At 54.4% G+C, this 17389-nt stretch overlaps 8 protein-coding genes across 8 annotated transcripts; 4 read left to right on the plus strand and 4 right to left on the minus strand.

Moving 5' to 3' along the window:
• Nucleotides 1-886: 886 nt before the first annotated feature.
• AB675_3706 (Two-component system protein B) lies at nucleotides 887-4703 on the plus strand (the record flags this gene model as incomplete). Its single annotated transcript, XM_018143781.1, has 5 exons — nucleotides 887-970; nucleotides 1021-1189; nucleotides 1258-4056; nucleotides 4115-4296; nucleotides 4383-4703. The coding sequence occupies 5 exons, from the start codon at nucleotides 887-889 to the stop codon at nucleotides 4701-4703; spliced, it is 3555 nt and encodes a 1184-aa protein (XP_017997013.1).
• A 502-nt stretch (nucleotides 4704-5205) lies between these two features.
• Nucleotides 5206-6555, minus strand: AB675_3707 (NADH oxidase; the record flags this gene model as incomplete). The annotated part of the gene is made up of 1 exon (XM_018143782.1): nucleotides 5206-6555. The coding sequence occupies one exon, from the start codon at nucleotides 6553-6555 to the stop codon at nucleotides 5206-5208; it is 1350 nt and encodes a 449-aa protein (XP_017996992.1).
• Nucleotides 6556-7743: 1188 nt separating this feature from the next.
• Nucleotides 7744-9020, plus strand: AB675_3708 (putative metabolite transport protein; the record flags this gene model as incomplete). The annotated part of the gene is made up of 6 exons (XM_018143783.1): nucleotides 7744-8095; nucleotides 8141-8261; nucleotides 8310-8537; nucleotides 8586-8706; nucleotides 8755-8848; nucleotides 8896-9020. The coding sequence occupies 6 exons, from the start codon at nucleotides 7744-7746 to the stop codon at nucleotides 9018-9020; spliced, it is 1041 nt and encodes a 346-aa protein (XP_017997124.1).
• Nucleotides 9021-9088: 68 nt separating this feature from the next.
• AB675_3709 (putative metabolite transport protein) lies at nucleotides 9089-9469 on the plus strand (the record flags this gene model as incomplete). Its single annotated transcript, XM_018143784.1, has 1 exon — nucleotides 9089-9469. The coding sequence occupies one exon, from the start codon at nucleotides 9089-9091 to the stop codon at nucleotides 9467-9469; it is 381 nt and encodes a 126-aa protein (XP_017997105.1).
• A 627-nt stretch (nucleotides 9470-10096) lies between these two features.
• On the minus strand, nucleotides 10097-11236 carry AB675_3710 (NAD-dependent alcohol dehydrogenase; the record flags this gene model as incomplete). The annotated part of the gene is made up of 1 exon (XM_018143786.1): nucleotides 10097-11236. One exon carries the CDS (start codon nucleotides 11234-11236, stop codon nucleotides 10097-10099), a length of 1140 nt encoding a protein of 379 aa, XP_017997014.1.
• Nucleotides 11237-11601: 365 nt separating this feature from the next.
• AB675_3711 (uncharacterized protein) lies at nucleotides 11602-12840 on the minus strand (the record flags this gene model as incomplete). The annotated part of the gene is made up of 2 exons (XM_018143787.1): nucleotides 11602-11922; nucleotides 12079-12840. The coding sequence occupies 2 exons, from the start codon at nucleotides 12838-12840 to the stop codon at nucleotides 11602-11604; spliced, it is 1083 nt and encodes a 360-aa protein (XP_017997033.1).
• A 507-nt stretch (nucleotides 12841-13347) lies between these two features.
• Nucleotides 13348-15168, minus strand: AB675_3712 (uncharacterized protein; the record flags this gene model as incomplete). The annotated part of the gene is made up of 1 exon (XM_018143788.1): nucleotides 13348-15168. One exon carries the CDS (start codon nucleotides 15166-15168, stop codon nucleotides 13348-13350), a length of 1821 nt encoding a protein of 606 aa, XP_017997053.1.
• Nucleotides 15169-16085: 917 nt separating this feature from the next.
• AB675_3713 (uncharacterized protein) lies at nucleotides 16086-16478 on the plus strand (the record flags this gene model as incomplete). Its single annotated transcript, XM_018143789.1, has 1 exon — nucleotides 16086-16478. One exon carries the CDS (start codon nucleotides 16086-16088, stop codon nucleotides 16476-16478), a length of 393 nt encoding a protein of 130 aa, XP_017997075.1.
• Nucleotides 16479-17389: the final 911 nt, after the last annotated feature.

Genomic DNA, 17389 nt, shown 5'->3' on the forward strand with positions numbered 1-17389 from the left:
TAGTTGTAGAAGAGCCCAGGATAGGGGTCTCTTGCCTTGCACCGGAGCCCCTAGCTGAGGCTCAATAGGCGCCCCAGCAAGGTCAGTCACCCCGAACTGGCCGGGAATGCCCCAGCCGAAGTTATTTTCTCGCTGATCCTGGCGGTTGATAGCGATGGCCACGCCGCCCCGGATGGAGCTCGCCATTATTGCTTACCTCTCAAAGTGGATGTGTGGACGTCCTCGGGAGTCAAGAAACTTTCAGCTGGCATGCCTGTACCTTAAAAGTTCATTATTGACAGCTTACGGTACACCACAGGTACAACGCTCATCATGAAAGTAGATTCGGCCTGCTGTCGATTACTGAAGCATCGCCTGCGTTTCAATCTGTGTCAGTGCGTATTCTGCTTGGTGAGCGCCTGACACATCTCTGTTCTGCCACAGCAAGGAATTCCGCGTGTCGCTTTCCAGTTTGGATACGAGGTTCAGCCACTGGAACCTTGGATCTCACTCACTCCTCCCGAGGGCCGCATCTTCCATCTCGCATGCACCTCACTGCACTACTTCCGCATTCGAACCACTCGGTACTACACTCTCTTTCTCGACTTCACACATTGCTTCCATCACCCGCACACGACTACTTGTGATACTTATTGATTCAACGACAACAACAACAACGACAACAATCCACTGGCATCACTTTGACGAACTACGGTTCTCCTTCTCCGATTTCCGCGACGATCCTTCTCCGCGCGTTCTGATCTGAGCCGCACCTCCTTCGATCAGCCGATGGTACAGAAAATGAGGATATGCTGGCGGTAGCACTGCACGCACGCCGCGTCAGACCACACCTCGCTTGCCCATGGTCGTACTGCGATGTTTGGGCAGGGAGGTCAGAATTAAAAAGATGAGGATATCCATCCGGGAACAGCTGGGCTTTCTCGTCGTCTGTACTGCTCTGACTTCGTTGATGGTCCTGGCATTGGCGACAGTGAGCAGAACTCCTTGCAGAATGACGACGCATATATCTAACCGTCGCAGTGGTTCCAAAATAAGTCGTTCATCACCAACATCCGCCTGTCAGGCCTCTCGTTGACCGCGTCGCTAAAGGCCGCCCAACTTGCCGCAACGCTCACCCTCTACGAAAGCCAGATCAACGGCGTAGCGACAAGACTGCTTATTCAAAGTGCCCTTCAACGCTACAACCTTGGTAGTACTGCCTCCTGACACTTTCACAGCACCTTTAATCGTCCATGTACTGACCACGATTTGTCACAGGCAATGTATCAAGCGAGAATTGGAACCGCACCGTACAAGACATTCAGAGCGCACTTGGTAGTAACAACCTGCCTCAAGCCATCATCTTCCCGGGCGTCAACGTCGGCAACGCGACCGCTCTGGATGGGCTGGTCAACACTACCGCCCCAGGCCTGGAATCGGTCCAGCTTCCATACACCAACGACGATGGCACTCCTGTTATGCTGGGCGACCCAGGCCTGGGTTATCCACCTTCTCTCTATCCTAACCTCACTTACGGTCCAAACACCACGACCACAAGCGCCCGCGCGTATTACCTCGGAAAAGAGCTCGATCCTCGTGAGATGCTCTTTCTTGGACCCTTGGTCGTCAACAATTCGTACATTCTCATGTCTGGAACACTGGGCGTCATCAACGCTACCAATCCTGACAGCGTTCTCGGCTGGCTGACCATAGTGATTGATGCCAGCATGATCTTCGATACAATCGATTCCAAAGAGGGCTTGGGGAATACAGGAGAAGCCCTGCTCATCGGAGCCGATACCATGACCAACCTCTACGATGTTCCTCCAGCACAGCAATCGAGGTCCGATCTCGCTGCCCAGAAAGCTCATTTTATCATCCCACCGCGCAGCGACAAAGACCGCCATGGGCAGCGATCAAGCCCTACGAATGCCTCCACGCCTTTCGATGTTGGTGACTTCCCGGCTGTCCTCGCAGCGTGGCACGACCCCAGTACGCAAGCCTCCAACGCCGGCGCGTACATTTCGACCCATAACGAGGAAAATGACAGGATATCAGCCGGCTATGCAATTGTCAATACAACGTTCGCGGACTGGGTTTTGGTTATCGAGCAGGACTATGGCGAAGTGTACGCACCGATCAATCACCTCAGGAACGTGGTCTTGATCTGTGTCTTTTCCGTTACTGGCGCGCTTCTGCTCATCATGTTCCCCATGGCTCACTACTCCATCACACCTATCCGACAGCTCCGTGCTGCAACTGCCAAGACTGTCGAGCCCTACCAGTCAGAAGATGGAAGCGAGTATGCTAGCTCAACACGACGTTTCGATGGTCCTGATGACGATCTCTCGTCTCCTGAGCCGGTAGACGAGAAAAAAGCCGGTTTCTTTGGCGCATTCAAAAGAGAAGGATCATCGAAAGCCAAGAGCCGCCGTTCGCGCACCTTTCGGATACCTGGCAAAGTACCTGAGCGCAAGCACTGGGTTACCGATGAGTTGACAGACTTGACGAGTACTTTCAACGAGATGGCGGATGAATTGTCCATGCAATATGAGCGTCTTGAGATGCGAGTTCGGGAAAGGACAGCGGAGTTGGAACGAAGTAAGCTTGCCGCAGAAGCTGCGAATCAGAGCAAGACGTTGTTCATCGCAAACATCTCACATGAGCTGAAGACGCCGCTCAATGGCATTCTAGGACTGACGACGGTCTGCATGAACGAGGATGACATGTCCAAGATACGGTCGACTCTGAGCACGATATACAAGTCGGGAGATCTATTGCTCCACCTTCTGACTGATCTTCTCACTTTCAGCAAGAATGAGGTTGGCCAGCAGCTGTCAATTGATGAAGCCGAATTCCGGATATGCGACTTGAGCACACAGTTGATGCCTACATTCGAAAAGCAAGCTCGCGAAGGTCAGATCGATCTTAAAGTACACTACCTCGGCACCAGCGATCCATTCGGCAACACCAGTGATGTGATAGGAGAAAAACTCTACGGGCCCAGCGGTACCGGCAGAGTCAAGGACATGTGTCTCTGGGGCGACAAGAATCGAATATTGCAAGTTCTCATGAACTTTGTCAGCAACTCATTGAAGTTCACACCACCACAAGGATCCGTCACCGTACGGATACGCTGTACCGGTATGATGGAGGTCCCGCCCGAGCACAGCAGACAAGGAAGCTTCAGAAAGTCATCTCTCACCTCGAAGAAGTCGAAGACGTCGAGCAACAAGCGTGTGAGGATGTCAGATACGTCGTTGCCACAAGGCGTTCAATCAGACACAGATATGAGTGGTGATGAAAGGGGAAAGCATACACACTCCCGCTCTGCACCGCAATCTGCTGGGAAAGAGAAGGACGAGCGACAACTTAGTATCAATGTCGCTGGCGGGACTACGCATATTGCGAAAATAGCAGAAAGGAGAAGGTCCATGTCCCCGCCGCCTATCAACACCAAAGACCTCGCCTTCGAGTTCGAAGTCGAAGACACCGGTCCTGGCATTCCGGATGACCAACAGAAGATGATCTTCGAGCCATTCGTGCAAGGCGATCTTGGGCTGAGCAAGAAGTACGGCGGTACCGGTCTCGGCTTGAGTATCTGTGCACAGCTCGCTGCATTGATGGGCGGCAGTGTTTCCCTTCGAAGCAAAGTCGGCGAAGGCAGCAAATTCACCATGACCATCCCGTTGCGGTATGTGTCGGAACGGTCGGCGTCATCGGCTTCATCAATTGCTCGCTCGCACTCAAAAGCCAGCAGTCTTGTGGGTCAGACGCTCCACGACGACTCAGATCTGAACCTACCGGGACGCACAGTGAACTCGTCGTCATCGGGCTCGGATCTGGACGCCAGTCCCGAGGCCCTTGCCGATGTGCCACGAATAGTCGGCTTTACACAACCTTACGTTGCGTCCGAAACTCCGAAGCAGGACAGCGCGAAAGCGAAGCTCAAAGAGATGAAGAAAGCCGAGTCAGAAGCAGCGAAGAAAGGCCGTAAAGTTCGTGTACTCGTGGCCGAGGATAATCCCGTCAATCAAGAAGTCGTCCTCCGGATGTTGAAGCTGGAGGAAGTCTACGGTCAGTCACACATATCCCTTCCTGAACCTCCCACCAGAACACTGACCCATCCCCACAGACGTGACTATAGCGAAAGACGGCCAAGAAGCCTTCGACAAAGTGAAAGACTCGATGAAGCACAGCACCGGTCCCGAATCGCCCTCCCGCTACGATCTCGTTTTCATGGACGTGCAAATGCCCAACGTCGACGGGATTCAATCCACGAAGCTTATCCGAGAGATGGGCTTTCGCGCACCCATCGTCGCTCTCACTGCTTTCGCCGAGAAGTCGAACGAAGACGAATGCATGGCTTCCGGAATGGACTACTTTCTCGCGAAACCGATCAGGAGGCGGCGTTGAAGCAGGTTCTCAAGAAGTTTGCACCGATACCTGAAGAGGAGGGGGAGGGGAGCTCGGCGGTCGTGCCTAGGGTGGCGGGACTCAAGGGTGGACAGAGTAATGGTGGTTCGAGAAACGCCAGTCCCGTGCGGCCAAGTTTGGCGAATGGGACTGTGCATAGTCCGCCGAAGCCGGTGGCAAGGCAGACTGTGAAGGAGTGGGGTGGCGTCAGAGACGATGACGATGACGCGGATGCGGAGGTCAGTCCGATGACGAGTCCTTCACCGCTGACCGAGCGGCATCGGCGAGAAGGACAACAAGCGAAGTGAGATTTGGTGGTATTCTGCATCACATCAGAAAAGGCGAGTTTTGGGACGCAAAAAGCATTGGGATCATCACACATGCATGGTATACATGGGTCCTTGGGATATCTTTCAGCGTGGAAAAGAGCGATGGCGCCTGGGGTTTCTTTCATAATTGTCATTTTCTTTGGACGAGCTGAAAAGGAATGGGAGAGGCTGTGGGGGCGCGATGGTGGTCAGCCGCTTGCAGGCGCTCTGGTGTTACAGGAAGGTTGACCGCGGGCCACGGCATGGTGCGATAGTGCTCAACACTGCGCGATATATAGGCCGGCAAGTTTCGACCCAACACTGGAGGAATCACGTCGATGGCTATTGCCGCCGCGAGTAGTATACTTGTTATACAGAACGATGAAGACAACAAAGCAGCCTCGACATGAAAAGGTACCTGATGCCGGACCGCTCTCTACGGTTCTCTTCCCGGTTTGAAAGCACTCCCCTTTGTGCCGTTACCGACTACCTTTCCCAGCCATCAAGCAGTCGTCCCATATGCATCAGCCTTTACAGATTCGATATCCACGTATCCGTACACGTTCAGCTTTCCAGCGTCTTCAGCCATCTTCTGACCCCACTGCCCCATATCTTTCATGAAGGCGTCGACATTTTCCTTTACCGACATATCAATCGGCTCCTTGTCCCTGCCAACCTGCCTTATCTGCGATCCAGCAATCACATTGGTCAAACCGAAATTGTCCTGATCGACCTTCTGATCTATCACAGAACTCACCTTACCATCCACAAGGTCCTTGGCGATGCGCGGCTCCTGACAAGCGGCTCTTGCCATGCCGACACCATCGACTGTATCAAGTGCCGCGACCATAGCTTCCGTCGACTTGAAGCCACCCGTAATGTACGTCTTGGTCTTGCCGTTGAGACCCTTGACGATGCGTTCTGCGAAGTCCAAAAAGAACGCTTCCCGCTTTCTGGTCGAGTCGCGCTTATGTGCGAAGGCGAGAGACTGGTAGGTGCCGCCGGACAGCTCAACATAGTCAAATTCGTTCTTCTCCAGCAGCTGGCAGAGCTCTTTGGCCTCGTCGTCGCTGAAACCGCCCTTCTGGAACTCGACGCTGTTGATCTTGATGCCGAGCATGAAGCCCGAGGAAGCCGGTACTCGAGATCGGATTGATTGTGCGATTTCGATGATTATTCTAGCCCGATTCTCCAAGCTCCCGCCATACTTGTCCGTTCGCAGATTCGTTGTTGGGGACAGGAACTGCGCAAGGAGATAGCCATGTGCTCCGTGAAGCTGAATGCCGTCGTAGCCGGCCTTGTGGAGGTATTCGGCGGCGTGGGTGAAGCGGCGGACGATGTCGTCGATGTCGTCCTGAGTCGCGGCTCTGGGCTTGGCGAAAGTCATGCCGATGACCTCCCCTTCAAGCTGCACGTCGCTGGCTGACACAGGGTGCTTCTGGATCGTGTCTGCTACTTGTCGTCCCGGATGGGAGACTTGGCCGACGATAAGACTACCGTGAGCCTTTGCGAACGTCGCCAGCTGCTTGAACGCCTCGAATCTTTCTCCTTCGAAGCCATTGTCGGGCGCAATAATTGGGTTGCCGGCCGCTTCGAGGTGGTCGTATGCGATCATCAGATTGCCGGTCAAGATCTGCCCGTATCCTCCTTCGCCCCATCGTTTGTACACGTTTAGCAGCTCCTTTGAAGGGACGCCGCGGGCTGAGAAGTTCTTGGGATCCCATGAGGATAGTCTTTCGGTCATGGCGGCTTTGAGCAGTCTGTTCTGGGCTGTCTTGCCGCTGAACTCGAAGTGGAGGGGCTTGCCCAGAGGCGAGGCGTCCACCTTGGGTGAGTCTACTCGAGTCGGCATTTTGTATATCTGCTTGTTATCGTTATCTGGACAGGACGGCGCGTGTGTTTGAGATTGTTAGAAATCTATGCGGCCATTCATGTCAGTTGAACAAGAAGACGAAAAGCCTACCTGTGTATATACAGGTTGCGGCTCATCTATGCGCACTGCCGGAAGTCCTGCGGAAGCATACGTCACGACTGTGATGTTATCTGCACAAGGAGACTCGAGAGAGCCGAATGAAATTTTCCACATGGAGAACGAACGTTCGAGACAATCGAATAGGCTCTGTTAGTGCGCATAGCATTCTCCAAAGATGGCCGGGTGGTTGAGGCGTTATTAGATGGAATGAGCGTAGTGACCTTGTTTGTTGCCCACACATACCTACAATCGTGCTTGCCTTCCAAGGTTCCCTGAGGGAGATAGTTATACATGCAGCAGGAGCATTCAGCGTAGCTTTGCTGTCGAAGAGTTCCGAGGCCGTCATCAACAATGTAAACGTTGTCGCTTCCATCGACGTTGGTCAACGCTGCCAAGATGGCCGAGTGGTCAAGGGCGTCAGACTCAACAGTCGCGGAACTGATAGAAGTTCGAGATAGGCAGGAGACCTGCCTAGAAAAATTGGACTTTCTGGGTCTCTTGGCAGTCGCGTCAGCGACCCGACACTGCCTGTCCGCACTTTCACTTCCTTGCGCTCGTGATTGCAACTACCTGCTCAACTCCAGCAGATTGCGATGGTCAAGGGTCACTGCGGCCCGTCCTAGTCTAGCCTGTACTTGGGTCCAGGATGCTCTGCACGATTCATGTAGATCGGTTGCGCGCGACGAAAGTCTAGGTACATACCTTGGATCATGTCAGAGCTGACATTGAAGGAGAGCCACACCCGCGCATCTTCATACAATGATCCCTGGTCGCTAAGGGCTCAAACACGTGGTCGCGAGCACGCATGCGTCTACAGGGTGCAACATTTGTCGCGAGCGCTGTACTCAACCCTGTGCCGCAGTGCTCAAATTTGATTGGCCACTTGTAGCCTCGCCTCGACGTCCACCTGGTCCAGTCGAGGCCTGCGGAATTGCTTATCTCGACAGTCCTCGGACGGACTTCAGGACGTGACCGCGTCCCCATATATGAGACGAGTCTGCTGATCGCAACAGCTGCTACTGACCAGTGCGCGTTCGTCACTGAGTCTCAAGCTGGCCAACGTGCAACATGGATTCCGAGAAGAATTCCAAAGAGGTCAACATTACCTCTGACGGCCACGAGGCGAATCATCATGTTACAGACAGCGAACCGCTCGCTCAAGTGCCCAAAGGACGATGGGACCGCTCCTGGCCAGTCATTGCATGCGGTGCCGGACTGTTCTCTGATGGGTATCTCAATGGCGTGATCGGTTCTGTGTCAACTATGCTGCGCATCATCTACGGAGATACGTACTGGAAGTCCTCCGCACGAAGTGCTGTTCCCAGTATTGCATTCGCGGGGACAAAGGTTGGCCACCTCTTCTTCGGCGTACTCAGCGACCATTGGTCCAGGCGCAACTCGTTGCTCATTTCAACGATCAGTGCGTCGACAGCACCCAGCGTGAATCCCATGCTGACATGAGCAGTCTTGATCTTGTTCTCCATACTCTGCGCTGGAGCATATGGTGCAGGCGGCAGTGCTCATGGATTGTTCACTGCCCTTTCGGCGTATCGGTTTCTGATCGGGCTGGGTATTGGCGGAGAGTAGTAAATGTACACGCAACACCACATTGCCCTGGTTCTGACCTCATCTAGCCCAGCTGGCTCGGTCGGCGCCGCGGAGTCGACCGGCGAGCTCAAGACCGGACACAGGAACCGATGGTTCATCTTCGCCACCGATGTACAGATTGACCTTGGCTTTGTGGTTTCGGCTTTCGTTCCAATGGTCGTGGTCTTGGCTACGGGAGAAAACCATCTGCGAGCAGCATGGCGTATCTGTCTTGCATTGGGTGCGATTCCGCCCTTGAGCTTGATCTACCTCCGGTTAGTCCAGAGCTGTTCAGACATACGGCTGTGCTGACAATGTTCCAGGATCAAGCTCAAGGAACCCGAGCAGTACACTAAAAACAAGATGCATAAGTATCCCGTGTGGCTTATCGTGAAGTTCTACTGGTGGAGGTGCACAGTGATATCGATCATCTGGTTTGTCTACGTAAGTCGAACCTTGTGTTGCCACCAGAGGTCTCTCTGACGATCACAGAATTTCTCTGCATACTCATTCGGCATCTTTGCGTCCAGCTGGCTGGTGTTCATCCTGCCCAACGATGCACCGTTGTGGAAGTCCTTCGGCATGGGTACGTGATCTCGCTACACTCCTCACTTGTCAACTAACGGCTTCTAGCCACAGCAATCAACAGCTTCTGGATACCCGGCGCTGTCTTTGGGGCGTTCCTCTCCGACTGGATCGGCCCCAAGAACGGCCTCATTCTCGGTGTGACCCTCCAAGCATCGTCGGCTTCGCAATGACCGGCGCCTACGGCGAGCTCAATCAACCATCCCGCGTTGCGGGGTTTATCATACTCACTGGCCTGTTCATGGCGCTCGGCGAAGTCGGCCCTGGTGATAATATCGGGTTGTTGGCGTCGAAGCTGTCATCGACACCCATCCGAGGGCAGTTCTATGGCGTTGCAGCCGCGTGGGGAAAGGTAGGCGCTTTCGTTGGGACATACATCTTCCCAATCCTGATCGATGCGGCGGGCGATGATGCGACGAAGCAAGGCCAGTACCCCTTCTGGGTGTCGAGCAGCTTGTGCATCTTCAGTGCGGTGGTTGCATACTTTGGGCTGCCAAATGTCGGTCAAGATATGATCGAGGAGGAAGATAATCGCTTCAAGGCGTATCTGGAAGAACACGGATATGATACGAGTCAGTTGGGCACGAAGAAATACAGGGATGAGATGGCTGCGGCGTTGTGAGATTGGCAAGGGACAGCTATGCAAATTCGTAGTACACGAGCAGCCGATCCGGCGCGATCTCGATATGCTACGGGCACGCTCTCGAAAGTTGCAAAGTCCTCCGACTCCTCGGACGAGTGCATACATGTTTGGCGGCGTGCGACAGGCGATGACGCAAGATGGCCGAGTGATTAAGGCGTCAGACTCAACCCTCGCGGGACCGATAGAAGTGCAGAACAGGCAGGAGACTTGCCTCTCGACGGTGGCACCGATCTCTCGGACGACTGTGTTGGCATCTCGGTTGTGTTGATGCCGTCGAGCGTTGGTCGGGCTGATCGTCTACGCTTGCGAAAGCAGCTGCTTGCGGTGGCACGTCACGGAAGACTTGACCACAGCACGGGGGAAGTCAGTAGGATATCTTACTGGCAGACTGCGATCTCCTAGAGTCGCGTGGAAGCTGGAGAGGAGCTCCAGCTGATTATCGTCGAAGAACCAAGCTCGCGGTGTGCTACATCGAATCAGAGACAAGTGGTGAGCGAGGAAGTCTGAAGCGAAGACAAAACACACGCTGAGCGACATTGAAGAGATGCTCCAATCGGTGTCGAGCCTCGATCAACAGATGCCAGAGGCTAGACAAGAGGCGACGCTTTACCGCCCGTCAGACTCATGAACCAATACCAACCGTCCGGTAACCTCTCCCCTACTCAGCCTATCCATCGCCTCGTTCGCCTCCTCCCACGGCACTTCCGTCACGGGCAACGGTTTCAACTTGCCGTCCACCGCCAACTTCATCACGTCCCGCATATGTCTCGGATTGCCCACAATGTTTCCCTCGATCGTCTTGCTCCCGAAGATCAACAATGACAATTTGACCTGTAATTCCCCACCCAAGATTCCCACACTCACCATTCTCCCGCCTTTGTTCAAACAGGCGTACGCCAGCTCGGCTGTCGGAGTGGTATTGACGAAGTCGATCACCCCGTAGTATGGCTCTCCAGCAACTTCAGTTGCCCGCTTCACCGCCTCCTCGACGCCACCACTACTGTTCACCACACCACTAGCGCCCTCTTTCGACGCAGCCTGCAGTTTCGCATCTGTAATATCCGCGCTGACGATATGCTCGTGCCCGAGTGCCTTCAGCACCCCAATCGCCTGCAACCCCAGCCCTCCCGCACCAATCAACAGCACCGGATCCCGCGGCTTCAGCGGTCCCAGCTTCTCAATCGCGCTCAACACCGTCAACCCGCTGCACCCATAAGTACACGCCACCGCAGGATCCACGCCGTCGTGCGGCACCAAGTACTTCGCATGCGGCACAGTGATATACTGCGCGAACCCACCGTCCACAAACACACCCCTCGTGCGCTGCTTCAAACATAAATTATCATCCCCATCCTCACACCTCCGGCAGGCTCCGCAGCCGCACCACGGATAAACAGCCCGACTACTCCCCAACGGACTCCCTCCACCCTGCTCGGCTTTATCCGCTTCGCTGACATCGGGCCCATACGCCACAACCCGCCCCAAGATCTCATGACCCACAGCGCGGGGAAGCGTGGCGCCGCGGTCCTTGAGGTAGAACTTCTGCGTGGCGCCAAGGCGGTAGAAGCCTTCTTGGAAGTGCAGGTCCGAGTGGCAGACGCCGGCGTGGGTGACGCGGATGAGGATTTCGGTGTTCTGGGGGTTGGGAACTGGGATGTTGAGCTTCTGGAGGGGTTGGCCGAACTCGGTCACGCAGTAGGCTTGTTGCGAGGTTGGTATTGTTGGTGGAGGGTTGTTGGAGGGCATGGCGGTTGATGATGGGGAGTAAGCTGCTTGTTGTCAGGAGATTTGGACCGGTAGCGACCTTGAGTTCAGGATGTGTATTTGTAGCTAGTGGTAAGGTATTCAACCGTTCGAGAGTACACCTCAGGACGGCAACGGATCATAAGACACACAGATAAGTGTTGTCCGAAGTATGACTTCTGATCACAGATCTTCCCCGCGATGAGCCGAGGATCGCTTACGTAGCACGAGGGGGTGGGGAAGGCCGCCTTGGCATACCTATCCGTCTCGTAAAGCATTAGGTAAGACTTCAGTTCAATTGTGCCGAATCTTGCATTGGTTCTTCGTGATATCTTCACTCCGTCGCTGTTCTTCTCAACGCTCTGGATTCATGAGCTCCTCCCATGCAGCTGCTCCCAGCTGATACTGTCAACCTTCATTGTGCCTAGGGACGCCTGCTGTGCCTTTCCTTGAAACGGCAGTGTCCCTAAGAAGCCCCAGTGACCCTTTTCTTTCCAACCCTTCTGCTTCCAGTCACTCAAAGTGCCATTTGGAAAGAAGTCGAAGACATGGGCGCTCGTAGGGTCATGCGCGATCACGACAAGAATGTTCGGGTCGGCGTCGAACGCTTGGAGGGACTCTACTGAGTCTTGTGCTTGAGCTGGGTCGCTGTAGACGGGAGTAGCGGTTGGAATGCGGAAGAACGGTGTCTGTGGAAGAATTAGCAATCGCTACTTTCTGGACAGCCAGTAGAGCGCTTGGATAGTCTGAGGACGATGGAGCACTCGTGTACACACCTTTCCATTCGACTCCTGACCTGCAGGATGGCAGGCGAGAAACACAGCGCATGGACACGGTAGGTTCACCAGCTTGTCCAGCGCTGCTGTCCCTTTCGGTACCTCACTGGGTAGCGGAAGGTACTGTGTCGGACGAAAGACACCTGCGTGATGGCACACGTCGCCACCGAGGAAGACAAACGTGTCTGGAGTAGTCCGTACCAGAGCGCTGATATGCCCCGTCGCATGTCCGGGTACGTTGAGGATATACAGACTTCCGTCACCCAAATAGTCATGTGCTTGGAACTGCCCGATCATGAGATCGCCTGAGAAGGAGATCTCGACCACTTCCCGACCGTCGAATTCCTCCTCCCAAAAGAATGATTTCGGATTCGCGGGATAACCAGGCAGGAATTCGTCTCTGAAGCCAGGACCCACAACAAGTTTGGTGGCCGTTGACAGCCTGGCGAGATTGCCGGTGTGGTCGAAATGCCAATGGCTCAAGATCATAGCCTCGATCTCCTCGACTCGAACACCGCTATCGGCCAAGATCGTCGGCACCTCCTTCTTGACGTCAAGGCCGCCGATGGCTTCTTCCAGGATCTGCACGAGTTGTGGGACGTTGTTCTTCCAGTCCTTCCGGGCACCCATGTCGAACAAGAACTGCCGACCTGAGGGATTGTGCTTGATGTGGAACGAGTACGTCGGAAAGTCGAGATGCTCCATTCCAGGTATGACTGGCTCTACCATGACCTGTGCGTTTGGACGCAAGTCGCAAGTGGCGTTTATGATGGAGACAGTACATGTTGCCGTCGAGGCTGGAATAGTGGCCGAGAGGCGGGTGTTCGCCATGGTCATGGGTTTGTCGCTGTTGTGACGTCTCTGAATACTGCGTATCAAGTTGTTCGTGCCGAAATAGTCGTGGATTGGTCTCACAAGACATGTGGTGGCCAGGACAGACTATATATGTGGACGAAACCATCGTCGCTGAAGCACTGGCTAGGCTGAGAACGCTGATTAAGGGAGTCTCCATCAAGAATGCGAGCTGCAAGGACTGTCTGGGACGTGCAGTGCGGCTGTAGCGTGTGCCGTACTGCGAATAAGCTTTGAGATTTCTGACAAGTAGTATATCGGGTAAGATGAGGTCAGACGTCCGAAGTCGACTTGCCAAGATCGGCTTCAGCACTCATTTGGACGCCTATTTTCGGGTGCTGTCTCAAGTACTAGTCTCCAGAGATTCATCAGGGCAAGCGTCTGACTTTCCCTTGCGACCGCCCGGCAGGTCGTAGGCTGAAGAATCTCTCGGCCGACACTGCGACACCAATATGCACTTCCTACCCCATGGCCGATCGTCGCTCATCATTCATCTTGTGCGAGCGGTTTGGTGGTACTCCCAGGATGGTCAGCGGCCGCGACTTCCCACTTCCGGCGCTCGAAGACCTTCGGATCACAACCAAGATGAAGTACCTCCATTGGTGTGAGCAAGAGTTCGACCTTGCGCACGCCGACCGAAGGCGATTCGCAGTCGCTTTCGGAGAACGGGAACCATTCGTACTCGGGTCGCCATACACCTGTCACTGGGTCTTGGGCAGTCCTCACCGACGTACGTGGACACCGCAGACGTCCCGTAATGCAGGGCTTGTTGGCTTTGTAAGCTGAGACGTCTAGGGTCAAAGCAGTCTCGTGCCCTAGAAAGTGCGCCACGAGATTCCCGGGTCTAGGGTGACCGAAAGCAACGCCGTGTGCAGACGACCACGACTTCAGGTCCGTATCCACAGCCACGATCGATGCGGAAGGACGAGCATCGGCCACTGATTCGGCCAGCAGATGTTGACGGGCGAGTCGAGCGTCCGGTAGCACCAAGGAAGACATGTGAACGCCATCCAGCAAAGGTCTGCGGCTTTTGGGAGAGTAGTACCATTCAGAGGATACAATAGAGGACGGCATTCGACCTTCGAGAGCTATGACGGTCTGAATGTGCCCTGTGACGAATGCTGTCATTTCCATCAGCTGCAACCCGATGGGAGCAACGTGTCGATGCGTTGGATGAGAATTCGTGGTGGACTGATCTGGGAGTCTTTGCGGCGAGTCCGCTGAAGCCACGATCGCGCCCACAATGTCATTATGGTGCGCGCTAGACCTTGATAGTGCCTTTCGTGTTCCACTTTTGGGGTCTACGTCAAACGGTATGGATAGGATCTTGATCCAGCGAGCCAGCTCGTCGCTAGCCACAACGCTCGCCTTGAGCACATGTACGAGTAGCGACTCCATTGTCTGTGTATAGTCAATCTGGATCTGCTCAGCGATCTTCTCTTTCGCTAGACCCAGCATTGCGAACACCCTATCCTGTGGGTGCCGACACATGGTCCACTTATGCGCGCATATCAGCTTCAGAAGCTCGACACGGCCACGCTTGTCGAAAATGCTCCTCTGCTGCATTGCACGAAAGAGGCCCTGGCCGAAATCGCGCCACTCGAAGCGATATCGCGCAGACACCGCAACCCCGGTCTTCAACGCGAGAGCGCCCGTGACCTTCGAGCGGAAGCGGTCGAGTGTTGCGTCGGCTACTTCCAAGTCGCCCCACATGACGGTGTAACGCCTGGCAAGGCAAAACTCCTGAACCACCCATGTTCTTCTCCAGTACGCATGACTGTCGAAGCTTGAAAGAGTTTTCGCGTCGTAGTGGTCCAAAAGAAACTCATGACTAGAGTGTGATACCGTTTCCAGGAGTTTCATGGCATCTTTGGTGATCGCGCTGCCGGGCCCGAGCCACACAATGACTTTGGTAGCTTCCCGATAGATCTGCGGCATGTACCGGACCTGCGCGGCGCGCTCGTCGAGGTCTGACTGATTGATACAGATTGCATCTATCCAGAGATAACCGGAGAACCCAGACTGACGCCATTGTAGGAGGAATTCGTGGAGATTCCTATGCACAGAAAGCGGTCGGCCATCTATGAGGATCTCGCAGTCCGCGATGTCGAGGCCCCAGACATATGACAGCGCTTTGTAGTACACCTTGTCGACGAGGCCCGCAGGCCCACAGAGTGATGGGATTGCTACATTGTCAAGTTGACCAGCAAGCGGTTCATCACGCCTGCCGCGCTGAACTTTGAGCAGTCGAAAGAATGGCTTATGCGGGTTCAGCGGTAGTGGTACATGCTCGTATCTCGCGTTCATTTCTGATGCGAAGTCGCGCGCTGTGGTCTCGTAGACCTTGTCGGCCAGCGCCTCGCAGTCGCCTTCGCGTGGGATGACTGAGTATTGTTGTCGTGCATTTGCTTGTTATCAGCGCCAATGGAACACGACGGCCGCTGAGCAGCGCCATCGTTTGCAGCGCCAGACCATGTTCATGCGCAGTCGGGAAGACCATGAAGTGCGAAGATGGCAAATGGGAATTGCAATAATTCTTCCAAGGCGACCGTTGAATAAGACTAGCGAGATTGCAGAAGCAGGCGTTTTCGACACGACTGCCAAAATCCCTCGAAAGTTCCGGGCCTAGGAAGAGGCAGGTCACCTGCCAATCTTGGACTTTTATCGATCCCGCGACGGTTGAGTCTGACGCCTTCACCACTCGGCCATCTTTGACGTCATACCTCCGATCATGGAAGGTCTCATCCGGTGAGCATCACTAATGGCAAGGATTCAAGCACGCTTCTATGTTCAAGCAGCAGCGCAGAGACCCCTCAGGGCTGATAATTCCCGGCATCTCTTTCCAGCATTCATCTGGAGTGCAAAGCTGATAATCTCCGTAGGTCCGTTCGAAGAAGACTGACCTTCCAGGTAAGCTTTCCGAATCAGCCAATGGGTACAATGGTACCTGAACTTGATATCATGACTATGGACGACGTAAGTGACGATGACGATGCATGCTGCCGGGAGCGGCATCGTCATCTAACAAAGTCACCTTGCCCCGCACGTTCAACCTGTGTATATTACATTCTTCTCACAGACGATCCATCAAATTGCCGACACGAATACAAAACATAGATAGTAAGCCTGTGCAAAAAGCCACTGCGCCTAGTCAGACGCGCAGAACAGCGAAGGGGTTATTTCTCTGCCTCCGGCTTGAGCTGTTGTAGATAGCACAAACCACCATGCCGAACTTCGAACAAGGCATGGGCTCCGGCCGCGACCAAGAAAACCCCAACGGCGCACCAGAACAAGGCCTCGGTGCCTCCGAACGCGGCGCCCAATCCAGCCAACTGTCCGGAGGCCCCGAGCAAGGGATGGGTGCACGGGAGTCTGCGACCTTCAACGACCCGACAGGTGCGCCGGAAAGCGGGATGGGGAAGACAGAAGGCGCAACCGCAACAGGAGCGGGTGGTGCAGCGGAGCAAGGAATGGGAGTGGATCAGAGTGGGAGTGGGACGAATGGGAGTACGGATGATTATGGGATGGGGGCAGGGAGTGGGAGGAATGATCAGAAGGAAGGGGAGGGCGGGAAACTGCTGGGGAAGGTGAAGGGGATGCTTCATAAGGATAAATGAGCTGGCTATTGATCATTGAAGGGAGGTAGTTTTGGTGAGCCCAAGAAATTTGATGGGAAGGCGCTGAATGCTGTCGATCGTCGGAACAGTGTGCCCGCGAGTGCATGTTCATAAGCCGCCAGCAATCATTCCGGCAGGTTTGGTATACAGCGATCCTGCATCCAATCAACATCATCACTCCAGGATTTGATATCGACTTCCTCTTGAGAAGCTGAGACATTCCTGCATCTTGGGCACGTCCGTCAGTTTCTAGCTGAATAGCCGCATATTTTTGCAGTAAATCTCCCATGCCCACCAGATCGCGACTCTTCTCGGCAAGTACAGATACTTAGATTATGTCAAAGCTTCGAGGACTCGTCACTCACGCGGTTGTCTATCACATCCATCTTAAGTAGCTCAACTGTATCGACGTCCGGGAAGTTGATGAAGCTGTTGCTGGTTGACTATAATCCACATTATCTTCAGAATGCACGCACTATCTTCCAGCGTTGGTGGACGCAGGAGAGCGCAACATTCACAGTGTGGAATGTATCAGCGATGCCGGCTTCGGCGAGATATTGAATGATGTTAAGTGCGGAAAGAGTGGATGCATGTTCATGCCTGGAGGCAACGAGGCCGATAGGTGATCACACCAACGACCAGGGGCCGGAAATCCGCCTGCATCTTCCGCCGCTGCGGGGCAATCCTTCCGGCGCTGGGCTGCTGGCATTCAGCCCTGCTCCCTACAGAAACTGGAATCGCTAAATCTCATACCTGCTTCCAGTCAACACTCACCTGTTGCTATTTCTTTCTCACTCCGTTCCGAACTATGCGCTCTCGGTCCTGTCTGCAGTCTGCCTGCGTGACGGTCAATGCTGACCTTGCCTTACCTCAGATTGAGATGCGACTCGCACAGCTTGGGAGGTGCATCA

Source organism: Cyphellophora attinorum (genome assembly GCF_001299255.1).
Source record: "Cyphellophora attinorum strain CBS 131958 chromosome Unknown Contig26, whole genome shotgun sequence".
Lineage (NCBI taxonomy): Eukaryota > Fungi > Ascomycota > Eurotiomycetes > Chaetothyriales > Cyphellophoraceae > Cyphellophora > Cyphellophora attinorum.